This window comes from Callithrix jacchus, chromosome 7 (assembly GCF_049354715.1).
Source record: "Callithrix jacchus isolate 240 chromosome 7, calJac240_pri, whole genome shotgun sequence".
Lineage (NCBI taxonomy): Eukaryota > Metazoa > Chordata > Mammalia > Primates > Cebidae > Callithrix > Callithrix jacchus.
Window position 1 is genome coordinate 150656758 of NC_133508.1, and position 15628 is coordinate 150672385.

Below are 15628 nucleotides of genomic sequence, written 5' to 3' on the forward strand. Positions count from 1 at the left end.
ACATTCCTGCCGCCCCACCCCACCCCTCCAACCATCATTTCCAGGGCCCAGCTGGAGACAGCCCTGAAGTGGAGGAACTATGAGGTGAAGCTGCGGCTGCTGCTGCACCTGGAGGAGCTGCAGATGGAGCATGATATCCGGCACTATGACCTGGAGTCGGTGCCCATGACCTGGGACCCCGTGGACCAGAACCCCAGGCTGCTCACGCTGGAGGTCAGGGCTCAGATTGAGTGTGAGGAGGGTGGGCTCAAGTCAGCCAAGCTACAGGCTGTGGGCAGAACTATTCCTGACAGCAGGGCAGAACAGGAGGAAGGTTGAAGTGGTTCCCAGGCCTCCGAAAGAAGCCGGGTGGGCATCCTGTGCCCAAAGGTGTCTGAGCAGGGGCATGGGGAAGATCTGGGTTCTGGTCCAGGCTTCGCTACCACCTTGGGTAAGTCCCTTGCTTTCTCTGAGGCTTAGTTCCCTTATCTGAAAAGCGTAGAGCAGGACTGGATAATTCTTAGAACTCTTTCTAGCTCTTGGATTTTGAATGTGTGTATATAAGCCCAAAATTACACAAGAGAATGGATTTCCATACACAAGCGCAGGTGGGAATGACAGGGTGAGTTTGATCAAGGAAAGATGACTGCAGAGAGTGGGAGTTTTGAACAAGATTTTTTTTTTTTTTTTTTTTTGAGACAAAGTTTTGCTCTGTCGCCCAGGCTGGAGTGCAATGGCGTGTTCTCAGCTCACTGCAACCTCCGCCTCCCAGGTTCAAGCGCTTCTCCTGCCTCAGCCTCCCGAGTAGCTGGGATTACAGGAAGGAGCCACTGTGCCCAGCTAAGATTTTATTTTATGTTTTCAATTGTTTGGAGACAGGATCTCACCCTGGTGCTCAGGCTGGAGTACAATGGCATGATCTTGGTTCACTTTAATCCCCACCTCCTGGGCTCAAGGGATCTCCCACCTCAGCCTCCCGAGTTACTGGGAAGACAGGCCCGCCCCACCACACCCAGCTAAGTTTTGTATTTTGTGTAGAGATGGGGTTTTGCCATGTTGGCCAGGCTGGTCTCAAACACTTGGACTCAAGTGACTGCCTGCCTCAGCCTCCCAAAGTGTTGGGATTACAGACGTGAGCCACCATGCTTGGCTTGTTTTCTGTTGTTGTTATTTATTTTTTTTTTAGCAACCCGATTAGCTGAGGAACAGGATTTTTACAGGCAGAACAGGAACTGAGCTGGCCAAGGGGCAGCTGCACTGGAGGCTCCGGGTTCCTGGGCTCGGCACCTCTGTGCAGCTTTGGAAGATTTGTTTTCTGTTTCCCTGACTCCTGCTCTGGCTGGCATGAAAGGAGAGAGAGGTGTAGGGATAGCATAGTTCCCTGAGCCTTAGGTTAGAAGGCGAGTCTCAGTCCTTGTCCCTTAGAGGTCTGGAGAACCTAGGGGCTGGGCCCTCCAGCGTCCTTCCCTGGGATAGAAGCTTGTGTTCATGCCCCATAGGTTCCTGGGGTGACCGAGAGCCGCCCCTCAGTGCTACGGGGTGACCACCTGTTTGCCATTTTGTCTTCGGAGACACACCAGGAGGACCCCATCACTTATAAGGGCTTTGTGCACAAGGTGGAATTGGACCGTGTCAAGCTGAGCTTTTCCATGAGGTGGGTGTTGGGTGAACCCTGAGCTGCCGGAAGGATCTACAGGCTTTTCACCCCAGGGGAGGAGGAGTGTTTCTCCCTAAGATAAATGAGACCCCAAGGGCAGAGCAGGGAACTTTTCTTCAGGGGTATTCTGAGATGCCACAGTGGCTTCCTCTTGTAGAGAGCTTTGCTGTGAGGTCTTGGAACGTGGTTGGGACGGTGGTTGATGGAGAAGGTTCTGACCCTTTATTGCCCACTTCCCCCTCACAACAAATTCTTCCCTCCCTACCTCTGCCCAAAGCCTCCTGAGCCGCTTCGTAGATGGGCTGACCTTCAAGGTGAACTTCACCTTCAACCGCCAACCCCTGCGAGTCCAGCACCGCGCCCTGGAGCTGACAGGGCGCTGGCTGCTTTGGCCCATGCTCTTTCCTGTGGCATCTCGAGACGTCCCGCTGCTGCCCTCGGATGTGAAACTCAAGTGAGACTGTGGGCAGGGAGCCTCTTGGCGCGTGGGCACAGGGGAAGGAGTTGGGGAGGCCTCGGGGTCACTGGATGACTTCAAGTTCCCATTCCTGGTCCCTCTGCCAGGCTGTACGACCGGAGTCTGGAGTCAAACCCAGAACAGTTGCAGGCCATGAGGCACATTGTTATGGGCACCACCCGTCCAGCTCCCTACATCATCTTTGGGCCTCCAGGCACCGGCAAGACCGTCACATTAGTGGAGGCCATTAAGCAGGTGGGGCCTGAGCACAAACCTGGGGCCTGCACTGTGACTCCCCCAGCACCAAGCCTGGTTCATTCCCACTCCCCTGCAGTGCTCATGCCTGTAATCCCAGCACTTGGGGAGGCCTAGCCCGATGAGTTCAAGACCAGCTTGGACTGTCTTTATGAAAAAATAAAAAAATTAGCTGGGTATTTGAGGCTGCAGTGTGCTGCGATGGTGCCACTGCACTCCATCCTGGGTGACATAGTGAGACTCTGTCTCAAAAAAAAAAGGCAGGGGGGATTGGGGAGTACGAAGTTAGGGTAAACGTTGCTGTGGAGCACTGTTGCACAGGTAGGGCACTCCGTGACTCTTGGAGTCACCATTCACATTTCAGTCATCAGAGGCTTGCACCGCCCCAGCCTGAGTACGGCCAAGTCTCAGGAACCTGCCTCCCTCACTGCGCGTATCTGTATCTCAGGTGGTGAAGCACTTGCCCAAAGCCCACATCCTGGCCTGCGCTCCATCCAACTCAGGGGCCGACCTCCTCTGTCAGAGGCTCCGGGTCCACCTTCCCAGCTCCATCTACCGCCTCCTGGCCCCCAGCAGGGACATCCGCATGGTACCTGAGGACATTAAGGTACTAGGGAAGTGCAGAGGGCCAAAGAACGGCGAATGCTGGGGAGGCCAGGAAGCTAGGAGATCTGGATTCTGATACTTGCTGTGTGGCCTTGGGTTGGTCAGGACCCTCCCAGGGCCTCAGTTTGTAAGTGAGGAAGTGGATAAAACGTTTGGGGGGGTCAGGTGCCATGGCTCACACTTGTAACCCCAGCACTTTTGGGGGGCTGAGGCAGATTAGGAGTTTGAGACCGGCCTGGCCAACATGGTGAGGCTGTCTCTATTAAAAATACAAAAAAATTGGCTGGGTGTGGTGGCACATGCCTGTAGTCCCAGCTACTCGGGAGGCTAAGGCACGAGAATTGCTTGAACCCAGGTGGCGGAGGTTGCAGTGAGCCGAGATCGCGCCATTGCACTCCAGTCTGGGCAACAGAGCGAGACTCCGCCTCAATAAAAAATAGAAATAAAAACAAGTATCTGGGGGCCCACAGCCGGAGTCTGGGTGGGAATGAGTGGAGCCAAGCTGATTCCTATGGTCCCTTCACAATCCACAGCCCTGCTGCAACTGGGATGCAAAGAAGGGGGAGTATGTTTTTCCCGCCAAGAAGAAGCTGCAGGAATACCGGGTCTTAATTACCACCCTCATCACGGCTGGCAGGTGGGGAGTGTGTGTGGTTGTGTCTCTAAATCGTAAGTTTAACTAAAGGGGTAACAGGCTGGGAGATGGGGAAGAATGGTTTCTGGGGGGTGGTGGGATGAGGAGCCAGCCTGGGAAAGCATTCAGGTTTGGTAGCTGGGTGTCTGGATATGACCCCTGCCTGGCCTGACACCTCCCAGGTTGGTCTCGGCCCAGTTTCCCATTGATCACTTCACACACATCTTCATCGATGAGGCTGGCCACTGCATGGAGCCTGAGAGTCTGGTAGCTATAGCAGGTGAGGGACTCAGGTGGGGCTGCAAGTGTACACCCTGTGTGAGGTCAGAGAGGCTGCACCACTTACCTTTTTCCCCACACCTCTTCTGCTTCCCAGGGCTGATGGAAGTAAAGGAGACAGGCAATCCAGGAGGGCAGCTGGTGCTGGCAGGAGACCCTCGGCAGCTGGGGCCTGTGCTGCGTTCCCCACTGACCCAGAAGCATGGGCTGGGGTACTCACTGCTGGAGCGGCTGCTCACCTATAACTCCCTGTACAAGAAGGGCCCTGATGGCTATGACCCCCAGTTCATAACCAAGCTGCTACGAAACTACAGGTATTCCCATGCCCTTGCATCCCCTGCTGTATCCCATGCTTCACACCCAGCAGCCCCTGCTGGAGAGTCTGGCTTGCAGTCCTGTTGCCCAGAGACTGTGTGATGCAGAAAGACTAACCCGGAAGGTAGGAGGTCTCCTTTTAAGCCCCAGCACTGCTGCTTGTCTGCGTGACGTAGCCAGTGGTTTCATACTATACCAGTTGGTTTATGTGCATCTAAAGGGGTGGTCAGTGGTTCTTAGAGGCTAGGATGTGTCTTGTACCAGTCCCAGATGAAGTTTTCAGGCAATCCAAGGAGAAATAAGGAAAATAGGGAGGAAGCTGGGCACAGTGGCTCATGCCTGTAATCCCAGCACTTTGGGATGCTGAGGTGAGCAGATCACTCGAGGTCAGCAGTTTGAGACCAGCCTGGCCAACATGGTGAAACCCCATCTCTACTAAAAATACAAAAATCAGCTGGGTGTAGTGGTGGGGGCCTGTAATTCCAGCTACTCGGGAGGCTGAGGTAGGAGAATTGCTTGTACACAGGAGGTGGAGGTCTCAGTGAGCTGAGATCGTGGCGCTGCACTCTATCTAGCCTGGGCCACAGACAAGATTCCCTCTCAAAAAAAAAAAAAAGGAAGATACAGTTTTTTCATAAACTTATTGGTATTCAGATTAAAGTGCTGTATACTTTCAGTGAATGAGTTCAGCCATCGAAAATGCTTAGTTGAGTTTTAGGCTGTCACTAAGAGTTTAATAAATGTTAGCTATTGTGTCATCATGACTTATATTTTTGGATTTAACACACTGTCGCATCAAATAACAGCGGTAGTCAAGAAGAATTTGGTTTCATACTGTCCTTGGTAAATTTGAAACCTGACAATGGGCCTGTAATTTTTTAGTTTTAAATGTCATGGGTCTGCGAAGTCCTTGGACTAGATGCTCTTTGGGACCGTATTTGGTTCTGTTTTCTGTGGTTTACAGTGCCTGGCAGCAGATATTATGGATGAGTGTCCTGCTGTCCAGGAAGCCAGGGGGACAGAAGGTTAATGTGTGTGAGCCCAGAGTGGGTAGAGCGGGGCCCCTGTGGGGCAGGGGGAATCCGACCCTTGGCCTTGCTCTTCCTTCCTCCTCCTGCCTCCCAGGTCTCATCCCACCATCCTGGACATTCCTAACCAGCTCTATTATGAAGGGGAGCTGCAGGCCTGTGCTGACGTTGTTGATCGAGAACGCTTCTGCCGCTGGGCAGGCCTGCCTCGACAGGTGAGGCTGAGCAGGGCAGGGGCACAGGCCCCCACCTCATACCCTGATTTCCCTCCCACTGAAGGTACAGCCCCCTCCCTTTGTCACCTTGGCCTGGGATCTGTTATTTTCTGGAAGGGTTTGGGAAGGGAGGGTATAGAGAGGGTGGTCTGGCTGAGGGTTTCCCCTGACCCCGTGTCCAGGGCTTTCCCATCATCTTTCATGGCGTAATGGGCAAAGATGAGCGTGAGGGCAATAGCCCATCCTTCTTCAACCCTGAAGAGGCTGCCACAGTGACTTCTTACCTGAAGCTGCTCCTGGCCCCCTCCTCCAAGAAGGGCAAAGCCCGCCTGAGCCCCCGAAGCGTGGGCGTCATCTCCCCATACCGGAAACAGGTCAGGTCCTCGGTTACCAGCAAGGGTGGGACCCCTCCCCCAGAGGGCCCTTCCTTAATATCCCGACTACTAGGCAGAGGCTTTTGGAGCTCCGGCCTCTGCTGGCTCCCTATCTCAGAAGAGCACCGAGGACAGCTGCCCTCCCTTTGTTCCCCAGCTCCCTCCTGCCAGGCTCCCTCTTGCATTAGGTTAATGGCATGAGAAAAGCACCTGTCCCCTCCTTCCAGGTGGAGAAAATCCGTTACTGCATCACCAAACTTGACAGGGAGCTTCGAGGACTGGATGACATCAAGGACTTGAAGGTGACAGGCTGTTCCATACTCTACTCCTTGCCTTCTGTGTGCCCCGACCCGCCCACTTCTAGAGACTTCCTCAAGCTTCCGCTCCAGTCCAGCCCACATCCCCATCCCACCCCTGCTGCCTTGAGTGGAGCTGAGCTCTCCCCAAGCTTCGCACTCCCGAAGATTCCAGCTTAAGGGTCTGGGATGGGATCAGGAAGCCTGCATGTTTAACAAGCACCTCCTGTCATTCTCAGACTCAGGCAGATTAGCGGCCTCTGCCCTAAGGATAAAGTCCAAACTCCGTGGCCTGTCATGTGATGCTGTCACCCCGCCCCCTCCCCCAGTAGCCTCTTTCTGTAAGGCTGTGGTCTCAACACTGGATGCAGATAACAATCACCTGGAGAGCTTTTAATACCACTGCCCCTGCCAGGGCCCCGCCCACCAGCTCATACAGCTATGGGGCAGAGCCAGGGCACTGGGAGTTTTTACAGCTTCTCGGGTGATTCTAATGTGCAGCCAGGGTTGAAAAACAGAGCTTTAAAACTTCAGAGGCCTCTCTCCTGGAAATTCTGATCAGGGGGTCTGGGTTAGGGCCCAGGGTTGTATATTCTTAACAGATACTTAGTGATTATTTTCAGGAAAGTTTGAAAGTCACTGCTCTGAGTCCTGTGGTCCTTGCAATGCTGTTTTCTTTCCAAAGAACACTTCACAGACTCCCCCCCCTCGATGGGATTCACCCTTCAGGTTCCAGCTCCCACAGCCTACCTCCCATCCCCTCTGTATCCCCTTTCCCTGGGCAGTGTTGAGGCACTCACTTGTTTACTGCACTGATCTACAACTGCCCAGTGACTTCTCTGTGCCCTCCTTGGAAGTCAGGCTCCCTGGGGTAGGACACCCCTTTGACACCTCTGGCTGGTCTCAGGCCCTGCCTCTTGCCCTCACAGGTGGGTTCCGTGGAAGAATTCCAAGGCCAAGAACGAAGTGTCATCCTCATCTCCACCGTGCGAAGCAGCCAGAACTTTGTGCAGCTGGATCTGGACTTCAACCTGGGTTTCCTGAAGAACCCCAAGGTTTGAGGGCTGGTTGGGCTGGCAGGATTTCTTCCCTGCTCGGGGCCCTTCCTGCCCATGACCACACCACTTCTTCCTTCCAGAGGTTCAATGTCGCTGTGACCCGGGCCAAGGCCCTGCTCATCGTGGTGGGCAACCCCCTTCTCCTGGGCCATGACCCCGACTGGAAAGTGTGAGCATTCCCACCCCATTCTCCCTCTTGGTGGCCACAGCCGCATGCCCACGGCGGATCTTGTTTAAGCACTTGCTTATCGCTCAGTTAATCCTCAGATGTGCTCATTTTCACAGCACCCCTATTGTATTTGTAAGTTAAACGACATCCAGAGGTTGAGCAAGTACAGCCCAGATGGGACAGGACTGAGGCTTAGCCTCCAGTCTCTGCTGGCACTCCTCTGTACCCCACAGATTCCTGGAGTTCTGTAAAGAAAACGGGGGGTATACCGGGTGTCCCTTCCCTGCCAAACTGGACCTGCAACAGGGACAGAATTTACTGCAAGGTCTGAGCAAGCTCAGCCCCTCTACCTCAGGTAAGGCTGGGCCAGGGCGGGCCAGGTTGGGGACAGTGCCGGAGGAGGTGGTAAGGAAGACAAAGTGTACTTTCTTTCCAGGGCCCCACGGACACGACTGCCTCCCCCAGGAGCGGGAGGGTGAAGGGGGCCTGTCCCTGCAAGTGGAGCCTGAGTGGAGGAATGAGCTCTGAAGACACAGCACCCAGCCTTCTCACACCAGCCAAGCCTTAACTGCCTGCCTGCCCCTGAACCAGAACCCAGCTGAGCTGCCCCTCCAAGGGACAGGAGGACTGGGGGAGGGAGTTTACAACCCAAGCCATTCCACCCCCTCCCCTATTGGGGAGAATGACACATCAAGCTGCTAACAATGGGGGGAGGGGGGAGGAAGAAAACTCTGAAAACAAAATCTTGTTCTATGCAAAAGCCTTGATAATGTCTCTTCTCCCTGGCCCCAGCTTCCTGAGCCCCCAGGCTGACCCAGTAGGGAAGGGTGGGACTGTCAGCCCAGCTCAGGGTCACACCCCCTCCCAGCTGGAAAGGAACCCAGCCCCCATACCCAGGGGGAGGAAACCCAGTGGGAGGTGGCAGGGAAGCCACCCACAGGTTTCTAAGTTTAGCCCCTGCTACAGACCACTCCCCTCACCCGCCTCCTCGGCCAAGAGCCAGGCATGACCTCATCCTTTGCTCTAAGACTCCACCCTGCCGGCCAACTGGCCTGCTTTGCAGATAGGGGGCCAGGCTGGCAAGCAACTTGGACAGGAAAAGAGGTGGGACACCATGCACAGAGGGAAAGACAGGAAGCTGCCACATGTTAGAGCCTGTGGCCTTTATTCATGCCCCCCTGACCAAATGCAGTCAGAGACGAGGCCCTTACCGAAAACAACTCCAGGGGTCTGGGACTCTTGGGTCCCCTACCGCAGACACTTTCCTGTGAGCCAGAAGTGTATAAAGTGCTGGTGTGTGACCATCCTTCGGGGAAGATGAAAGGGGGCACAAGCCCCAGGGGCCCTAAGGAAGGGCAACGCCTGGCTCCCAGAACACTGGGAGGGAGGGCCCGCGCCACCACCTTGGGGCTGGGAAACTTCAATGCAGTCCTGGGCAGGAGGGAACTGAGAAGGGAGCCGTCAGCATGGAGCCTTCAGGAGGCTGGGGTGTAGGGTGGTAATTTCTGTACCCCTGTGAAGGGAGGGGGCATGTAGGAGAGGCCTTGGGGACCTCAGAGAATGGGACAGCCCCTCCGGCGCTTGTTCTTGCGGACCTGGAGGCCAGCCCGAGTGGCCATCTCAAACACCTCCCGCACTCCCTCCTTGGTCTTGGCTGAGCACTCAAGGTAGCCAAAGGCACTGATCCGGTTCGCCATGTCTCGGCCTTCCTCAGACCGAACAGGCTCCTGAGAAGACAGATGAGGAGGAGTCAAAGGAAGCTGATGGCTCCAAGAACCTCTCCCACCTTACCCCTAGGTGTAGCAGCTGGAACCCATGCCTCCTCCCCCAGCCCTGACCCAAAAAGCACCCAGGCCCCAGCTACCCTGGGCAGCTTCTGGGCCAGTGATTTAAAATCTCTATTCCCGCTGGGCGAGGTGGCTCAAGCCTGTAATCCCAGCACTTTGGGAGGCCGAGGCGGGTGGATCACGAGGTCAACAGATCGAGACCATCCTGGTCCACATGGTGAAACCCCGTTTCAACTAAAAATACAAAAAATTAGCTGGGCACGGTGGTGCGTGCCTGTAATCCCAGCTACTCAGGAGGCCGAGGCAGGAGAATTGCCTGAACCCAGGAGGCGGAGGGTGCGGTGAGCTGAGATCGCACCATTGCACTCGAGAGCCTGGGTAACAAGCGAAACTTCATCTCAAAAAAAAAAGATAAAATCTCTATTCCCTCTGCTCCCATCCAGCCTTGCCAGTCCCCAGTTCTCCTGCCTGAATGAGTGCTTCCCACCTCCTGACTGACTGCTCTGCCTCCATCCTCACTCTCCTCCAGTCAGAATTATTTCCCTAACAGTCAGGCCTAACATCTCCCCAGTTTGAAACTTTGCTATAATTATCTTCAGTTCTTATCCTGACAGCTTTCTCTAATAAACTCTAGTCCTCTGGCTAGAGAGCCACTTACAAGTCCCTGAATAAGCCAGGTCTCACCCCTTCTTCCAGCCACTTAGACAATGCCCACCATCACTCCCGTATCAGGGGCACTGTGATGGCACAGCCTGGGTACTGAAACATAAGCTGTCTCCCTGAGGGCCAATTTTCTTAATCATCTGAGTAGTCCCAGTTCTAAACAGAATGGACAATTAGCTGGAATAAATAAAAATGCCAAGTGACTTTGGACAAGTCACTTCATTCTCAGATAATGATGACACAACCATATGGGTCCTCCCTAACCAGGAGAGATCACCGTCTCCCCTAACACACAGCAGTAGCTCGAGAGAAGCTCCCTTTGCCCCTCAGAAGGTGCCTTCCTCCCCAAGGGCTCCCGCCCAGCAGCCGCACCCACCTGCTTCATCTTGGCCAGCTCTCTCCTGGTGTGCTCATCTTGCCTCAGGTCCTTCTTATTCCCCACTAGGATGATGGGCACATTGGGGCAGAAGTGCTTCACCTCTGGGGTCCACTTCTCAGGAATGTTTTCTGTGCAGACATGCCCCAACAGGTGTTGGTGCCTCCACTTAAGCTAGAAAGCTCCTGGGGGGTGGGGGGGGGGTCATCTTCCCATAGCAGAGTCTTAGAAGCCATTCAGCATGAGGTCCCTTTCACAGCTCAAAACCTCAACAATACTATGCCCTTGGAGGGCCAGCTACCACAGTAAAGGAGACCAACAGGGCCTGAGCCCACCCCTGCATCCCCGCCCCCACCTCTGAAGTTAACTGAAGACAGGCCAAGGCATGAGACCTCTGGCTGATTCCAAGGGTTCTCAGTCCCCTCCTGCAATCCCCTCACCCAGGCTGTCGGGGCTGTCGATGGAGAAGCACATGAGGATGACGTCAGTGTCGGGGTAGGAGAGAGGCCGCAGTCGATCGTAGTCTTCCTGTCCTGCTGTGTCCCACAGGGCCAGCTCCACCTGACACACGGGGCCAGTGAGTAGCTGGCCTGAAGGCCGCAACCCTGCCACCCAAAGGTCCTCTGAAACCACTGTCCTTCGGGCTCACTGAACATCTTTATCGAGCACCTGCCATGTGCCAGGCATTGCATTCATCACTGTCCCACAACATAAATGAGGTCAGTTTGTTAAAGAAATACAAGACACCTGTTTGACCCTTGAGTTGCCATTGTGAGGATCATTATTTTGGTTAATTCTCACAACAACCCTTTGAGGGAGGTCTTACCATCATCCCCATTTTGCACATTTTGCAGGCGGGGGAGCTTAAACCCAGAGGCAAAGGGACTCAGCCCAGGTTACAGAGCCAGTCAGTCTGAGGGAGAACCAGAAAGTATATCCTGGCTTTTTAAGACTGCAGATTCACTCCCTAACGTTTACTGGTTCCAGCAGGGAGAATGAAGCAAGGACATGGGGAGGAGTGGGGAAGGACGCACTAGGTCATTAGTGACTGGGGGCGGGGTCTCAAGGAGGGGTCGGGAGGGGCTCTGCCTTCACCTGTTTGCCGTCCACTTCAATGTCCGCAATATAGTTCTCAAAGACAGTAGGGACGTAGACCTCTGGAAACTGATCCTTGCTGAAGACGATGAGGAGGCAGGTCTTCCCACAGGCACCATCCCCAACGATCACCAGCTTCTTTCGGATTGCAGCCATGGTAGGGCTGCCAGACGAGGTACTGGGGATTTGAGGAACAGCCATTAAGTCCAAAAACACTTCTCTAGGGCCCCACTCCAACCTCTCTGGAAACTGAAGCACCTAGCAAAGGGTCAGGGGGCTTGCTCAGGCATGTTCTCGCCAAGAACCAACTGTGGGGGCAACAGAGCTTAAAAATTCCCAAACTCTGGGTCCCTTGATGGGTTAAGGAAACAGCCATGGGAGGTGGAGGATGACCCCAACTCGGGAGCTGGAAAACATGAGTTTCAATCTAATCCATTCGCCAGCCCGGGGACTCCAGGTGCCCAGAGAGCTGCTCAGGGATGCGGGACATCCAGGGGCGATCTTCTATCTACTTCACACATCAGGGTTTCAAGTCAGACTTCATTTGTTACCACGATTTTGATGCATTTACCGTTTAATAATCTCTAAGGTCCAATCTAGAACAGACTGTCCCTCAGCACAAGTCATACCTGCCAAGTCACAAATGAGGAGTCCCTCTCTAAGACCATGGAGTAGCAGAACAAGCTACCAGGTGGTGAGCAGGTAAGGGAAGAATAGTTATAGAGCCCCTAGGTGCCAGGCACCCTGTCGGGCATTTTGGCAGAAATTATCTCCTTCCGTCCCTAGATGCCTGAAAGGTAGATGGTGCACTTTCCATTTTGACAAACTAGGAAACTAAGGCTCAGTGAGGTTAAGACACAGATTCAGAGCCGTGGCTTATAAGCGGCAGGGATAGTACCCAGAGCAGGACTGTGTGACTCAAAGCAGGACGGTGTGACTCAAAACCGTGCCTCTTCAAAATGTCACCTCAGTGGTGAGAAGGAGAGCAGAAGCAGGGAAACCCAGACAGAGGACAGCCAGCCGGCTTCCCTGGCCCACCCCGCCCGGTCCCCAGAGCCCCAAGTCATACAAAGGAGGCTCAGTCCCAGCAGTGCCCACAGCTCGAGTTTGGGCAGCCTGCCTTCCTCCCCCTTCCCCCTGGGCCTGCCAGCAACGCTGGGTCACTCAGCCCCCGGCAGGGGACAATGACCACACTGTAGGGAGCCACGCATCCACCACAGCACAGCGACTGAGAAGCATCCACCAGGGAATCACCTCCACCCACTCTGGAACAGCCCCTTCCTCCCTCAGTCCAGCTCATCCGTGGGCCCTGCCCACCCCTCCCTGTGACTCAGGGCAAGGAGTCAGCTCCCCGAGCTTCCATGTGTCCCCCACCCCTAGCTGGTGAAGGACGAGCATCTGCACAGTTCATCACACCTTTGAAGCTTCCCTCACTTCCTCCTTCCCTGGGGAGGAGAGCTGACCTGCAGCCGGCTGAAGTTCCCAGGCTGCAGGAAGAGAGGGCGGGCTCTGGAGCTGAGATGAAGTCAAGGCTGTTGGGAAGGGGGAAGGGGCCAGAGTCTGGGCTGGGAGGAGCCCCAAAAGAAGAGACAAATGAGGGCCAGCCCCAGCACCAACCAGGCAGGGAGCAGTTGAGAAAGCGCCGGTAACCTGATCTCTGCCCCAAACCTAGCTTTTTCTCTCAGTCCCACATCCTGTCAAACTGGGCTGAGCTCCTCTGTGGCCGATACCCCACCACCACCTCACACTACCCTTCAGGAAGAGAATACTCCAGCCCCAGGCCTGTTCCTTCAACAGTAGATCCTGGGTGGCCCTTCCCTTGCCTCCACACACATTCACAAAACTGGGATGTTGGTCAGCAGACATAAAGCAGAGAATTTGTAGGAGTTCAAAGGACACAGCTGCACTCTTTCCGCCACAATGAGATTCTCATTCTCATGCTCTCTCTCCCGGATTCCCCAAAAGACAGGCAAGAAGGCATTTCAGCCGATCGCCTCCAGAAATGGAAACCATCCTCCAAAATGAGGGTTCCTTGGGAATTCTACCCAGATGACTGACGCTAAGATTTCTTCCAACTCCTCCACCCACTCCCATTAGTTCACCGTGCCCTGTTATGTAAGGATGCGCTGGGGTAGCCCCAACCTGGGGTGTGCAGTGCTGATGGCAGGCCATCACTACTGGGGTGAAAGTCAGTCACAGGTATGAGTATGCCACTGCTGTCCCACCAACAGGGTAATTCAGATAGCACCAGACTGGCAGGAGGCACAGGACAGAAAGCTGGTGAAGGGCCCTGAGCCTCCAGCTCAACTAGAACGCTTTCCCTCCAGGCTATGGCTGGGCTAGAAGTGCAAGCGGCCCAGGCCAGGCCAGTACACGAGGCCCAAGGCCAAGATGGCACGGACAACTCCCTATGAGACGCAGCCCCAGAGGGACTGTCCCACTGACCCCTTAAGAGGGGCAACCGAATCCCACACAGGGCCTGGAATGGCGCCTGGAACTTCTGGGGCCTTCCCCAAAACAAGACAGTGTGGAGACACCAGACCTCTCTCCAATCACTCTCTTGAATTCCCAGAGGATCCGGTTGCCTTTGCCGACCCACCCCAAACCTAGGGAAGGAATCGTTCTGGATATACCGCATTCTCAACTTCAAAAACAGAGTGAGGGCGAACTCGGCCTCGGGACCCCAGCCCCAAACCCCAGGATACAGTTTCTTGGTTCGAGTATGAAGGAGGAGGAAGATTCTCATTCTCTCTCTCTCTCTCATTCTCTCTCTCTTTCTCTCTCTCTCTCTCTCTCTCTCACACACACACACACACACACACACACACGAGTTGGATCCTTCCCATCTCCCTTATCCTCAACACACGCGGGCTCCAGGAACCGTCTAGGGCGGCGTCCAGCCCCGGCCGAACGGTGGCAGGTCACATCCCGCTCCTATTCCTGCCAAGACTCCCTCCCGGCCTGGAGGAACTCCCACCCCATCCCACCCCAGGTCCCCTGCGGCCGCCCGCCCCGGGGGCTGCAGCGTCTGAGCCGAGGCTCCCTCGCCCTGCGCCCGGCGGGGCAGGTTCCGGGAAGCCGGGAGGAGAGGGGAAGGGACTCCGACTCGGACCTCCGGAGGCCAGAGCCCCTGCGGGCAAGTCCGCGGCCCCCACTGCAGCCCGGGGAGGGGCCGACGCGGCCCGACCCCCGCCCGACCCGGACGCCGACTCCGCGCGGAGGGAACGGGGTCCACGCCCGGGCCGAAGCCCCCTCCCCGCCCGCGCCCCGATCTCCGGGTGAGCGAGAAAGGGAAAGTGCTCTCTCGGGGACGAGTTCCCGGGGCGCCCCGCCGCCCGCAGCCCTGGCCCAGGGTACCTTCCGCTGCGCCGCCTTCAGCTGCGCGGCCGGTGCCGGAGGCTCGGACTGACCCCGGGTCCCGCCCCGCCCTCCTCCAGCGCCGCGGCGGGGAGGGCGGTTCCGGCAGGGGGAGGGTCGGCCGGGGACGGCCCTTGGCTCGGCCCGCCCCGGCCCCGCGCAGAGCCGCTGGGGCTCGTCCCCTTCGCGGGCCGGGGCCAGGGGCCGGGGGCGTCTACCCTGCCGGTCGGGGAGCGCCACGGGGAGGTTCCCGGCCTGCGGAGGAGCCGGGCGAGCGGGGCGAGCAGGACCCGGGTGGACTCAGCCCCTGCCCAGCCTCCAGCCCCTAGGGGAGGACCGGCGTCGGGAAAGTTGAGAGGTGCTCGGGGTGGGGTCAGGAAGGGCCGCTGCTGCCCCCCTGTGGCCAAGCGGCTACCCGTCCTTCCCGCACCTGGGACCTCGCGGGAGGCGGGGCTGGGAAAGGGCAGCCCGGGACGCCCCAGGGGCCCGCGCGGTTGTGGGGGTTGGCGGGGGGGATGTCCACCCTCTTGCTCCCAGAATCGTTGCAGAGTAAGTACAGCTCAACGTCATCCCCAGACTTGAAGACCTTTCAGAGCCGTTCAGACCCAGACCACCGTTCCTCCTCACAATTCCCTTTCTTCCCCGGGCCTGGAATTTCCAGGAGTCGAATAACTACCTACTTCTCAAAGGGCGCTCCTAGAAATGCTTCTGGATCCCAGGTGGGAATTCTGTTCGCACGCCTAGATCTGACTTGGCGCATAGGATATTTACCTACACGCGCACCTCCTTTTCCTGTAAGGGAGCTGAGGAGGTGGGAATAGAATGAGCACGTCCACCAACATTTTATTGGCTTGTGCTTGGGACACTACACGGCTCAGCCCTTTCAATATCCATCACAGATCTTTGGGGTAAGTATACCCATCCCCTTTTGCCTGTAGGGAAGTTGAGGCTCAGAGAAATCAAGCGGCTTACACAAATGTTTTTGACTTGTGACAGCAAGAATTCATACAGCCGAGCCTGTCTGGCTC

At 56.0% G+C, this 15628-nt stretch overlaps 2 protein-coding genes across 17 annotated transcripts in view; one reads left to right on the forward strand and one right to left on the reverse strand.

Moving 5' to 3' along the window:
• The window catches only part of MOV10 (Mov10 RNA helicase), a 28075-nt gene extending 19993 nt beyond the window's left edge, over positions 1-8082 (forward strand). For 13 of the 14 annotated variants that reach the window (XM_078332748.1, XM_002751234.6, XM_009001901.4 and 10 more), the window contains 15 exons: positions 45-213; positions 1479-1633; positions 1914-2090; positions 2201-2348; positions 2797-2955; positions 3488-3591; positions 3771-3868; positions 3965-4181; positions 5308-5425; positions 5608-5799; positions 6027-6101; positions 7025-7150; positions 7234-7322; positions 7556-7677; positions 7759-8082. In XM_078332748.1, coding sequence (XP_078188874.1) covers positions 45-213; positions 1479-1633; positions 1914-2090; positions 2201-2348; positions 2797-2955; positions 3488-3591; positions 3771-3868; positions 3965-4181; positions 5308-5425; positions 5608-5799; positions 6027-6101; positions 7025-7150; positions 7234-7322; positions 7556-7677; positions 7759-7850 — 2041 coding nt within the window. In that variant the 3' untranslated portion in view covers positions 7851-8082. The remainder of the gene's footprint in view (positions 1-44; positions 214-1478; positions 1634-1913; positions 2091-2200; positions 2349-2796; positions 2956-3487; positions 3592-3770; positions 3869-3964; positions 4182-5307; positions 5426-5607; positions 5800-6026; positions 6102-7024; positions 7151-7233; positions 7323-7555; positions 7678-7758) is intronic. The other variant, XM_054236656.2, reaches the window with a different exon arrangement.
• Positions 8083-8470: 388 nt separating this feature from the next.
• Positions 8471-14650, reverse strand: RHOC (ras homolog family member C). 3 transcript variants are annotated; one of them, XM_009001903.5, is made up of 5 exons: positions 14601-14650; positions 11244-11421; positions 10589-10709; positions 10149-10279; positions 8471-9049 (listed from the first exon to the last, which is right to left on the reverse strand). In XM_009001903.5, exons 2-5 carry the CDS (start codon positions 11397-11399, stop codon positions 8876-8878), a joined length of 582 nt encoding a protein of 193 aa, XP_009000151.1. In that variant the 5' UTR covers positions 11400-11421; positions 14601-14650; the 3' UTR covers positions 8471-8875. The 3 variants fall into 3 exon arrangements, with proteins under 3 accessions (XP_009000151.1, XP_009000152.1, XP_054092639.1); XM_009001904.5 differs by having other exon boundaries at positions 12660-14650; XM_054236664.2 differs by lacking the exon at positions 14601-14650 and adding an exon at positions 12707-12744.
• Positions 14651-15628: the final 978 nt, after the last annotated feature.